This window comes from Penaeus monodon, chromosome 23, assembly GCF_015228065.2.
Source record: "Penaeus monodon isolate SGIC_2016 chromosome 23, NSTDA_Pmon_1, whole genome shotgun sequence".
NCBI classification, from domain to species: Eukaryota; Metazoa; Arthropoda; class Malacostraca; order Decapoda; family Penaeidae; genus Penaeus; species Penaeus monodon.
The window spans coordinates 29123203-29124310 of NC_051408.1; the positions used below are offsets into that span (position 1 = coordinate 29123203).

General features: G+C 32.0%; 1 protein-coding gene across 1 annotated transcript in view; it reads left to right on the forward strand.

Annotated features, from left to right (window-relative positions):
• LOC119587919 (medium-chain specific acyl-CoA dehydrogenase, mitochondrial-like) overlaps positions 1-1028 on the forward strand; it is a gene marked incomplete at its 5' end in the record, with an annotated part of 11694 nt that extends 10666 nt beyond the window's left edge. The window contains 1 exon segment of the mRNA XM_037936630.1: positions 93-1028. Coding sequence (XP_037792558.1) covers positions 93-245 — 153 coding nt within the window.
• Positions 1029-1108: the final 80 nt, after the last annotated feature.

Genomic DNA, 1108 nt, shown 5'->3' on the forward strand with positions numbered 1-1108 from the left:
ACAATTCGACCTCATTTCCTGTTTTCTGAATTATTTTAATCACATTCAGAAACCTTGGAATATATGCTAATAGCAATTTTGTCAATCAAAAGGTCTTTGGTGGCAATGGATTCAACACAGAGTACCCAGCAGAGAAACTGATGCGCGATGCCAAGATCTACCAGATCTACGAGGGCACAGCACAGATTCAGCGTCTTATCATTGCAAGAGAGCATCTGACCCGAGCCAAGATGGGTCTGTTGTAAACACCGCAAGGCTTATTTTGTCCCAGATATATGAAGAAGCAGTGAATTATTTAATGTCAACTCTAGAATGAAAACAAAGTGTAAACTGATTCCATTGTAAACTTTAAAAACATATCAGACTTAATAAGAGTTAACAGTTTGTTTTGCTGTAGGTCCTAATAAGACTCGAATTGGCTTTGTTAAGATCAAAAAGAAAAAAAGTGTAGATTCACTGTTTAACTAATAATATCACTTCTATGAAAAGATTCATTTTGTGTAATGTCAAATTGTTATCAGTTTTCTTGTATCACATCATTACTAACAGGTCAGTTTATGCAGTTTAGCTTTAGTGTATTCAGATGCAGAACAGCGATACTGAATTCTTAATAGTTGTAAGAAATTTATATTGAAGGTATCTCCCAATATCATTATTACATATAACAAGAGTATGATGGAGCCCCTTTTTGTATGAATTGAAGTTCAAGTCTAAAATAATTGAAACAAAAAAAATATCTTCAATCTACTGTTATTATTCTGGTGCTAGGAAGTGGTTGCAAAGAAAAATCTTCACATTATCTTGTTGAAGGTACTTGGAAATATTCTTAAATCTATGGATATTTTGGAATCGGTTACCAGTTTATACCATTCAACAGGTTCAGTTTGTGCAACTATCAATGCAATATGATGTAAGTTTTGCAAACAATTTTTATTATATATATTTTTAGAATAAAATAAAGTCAGTATATTTAAAAACTTATCCGTGCCATTGCCTAACATATTTTATACAGAGTAAAGCATGTTGTATATTTTAGTTTACTTGTTTCCTGTGCCATTTGCCAATAGATATTGAAGATATTGCAAGCTTCAATAAACAAGTACTGCAA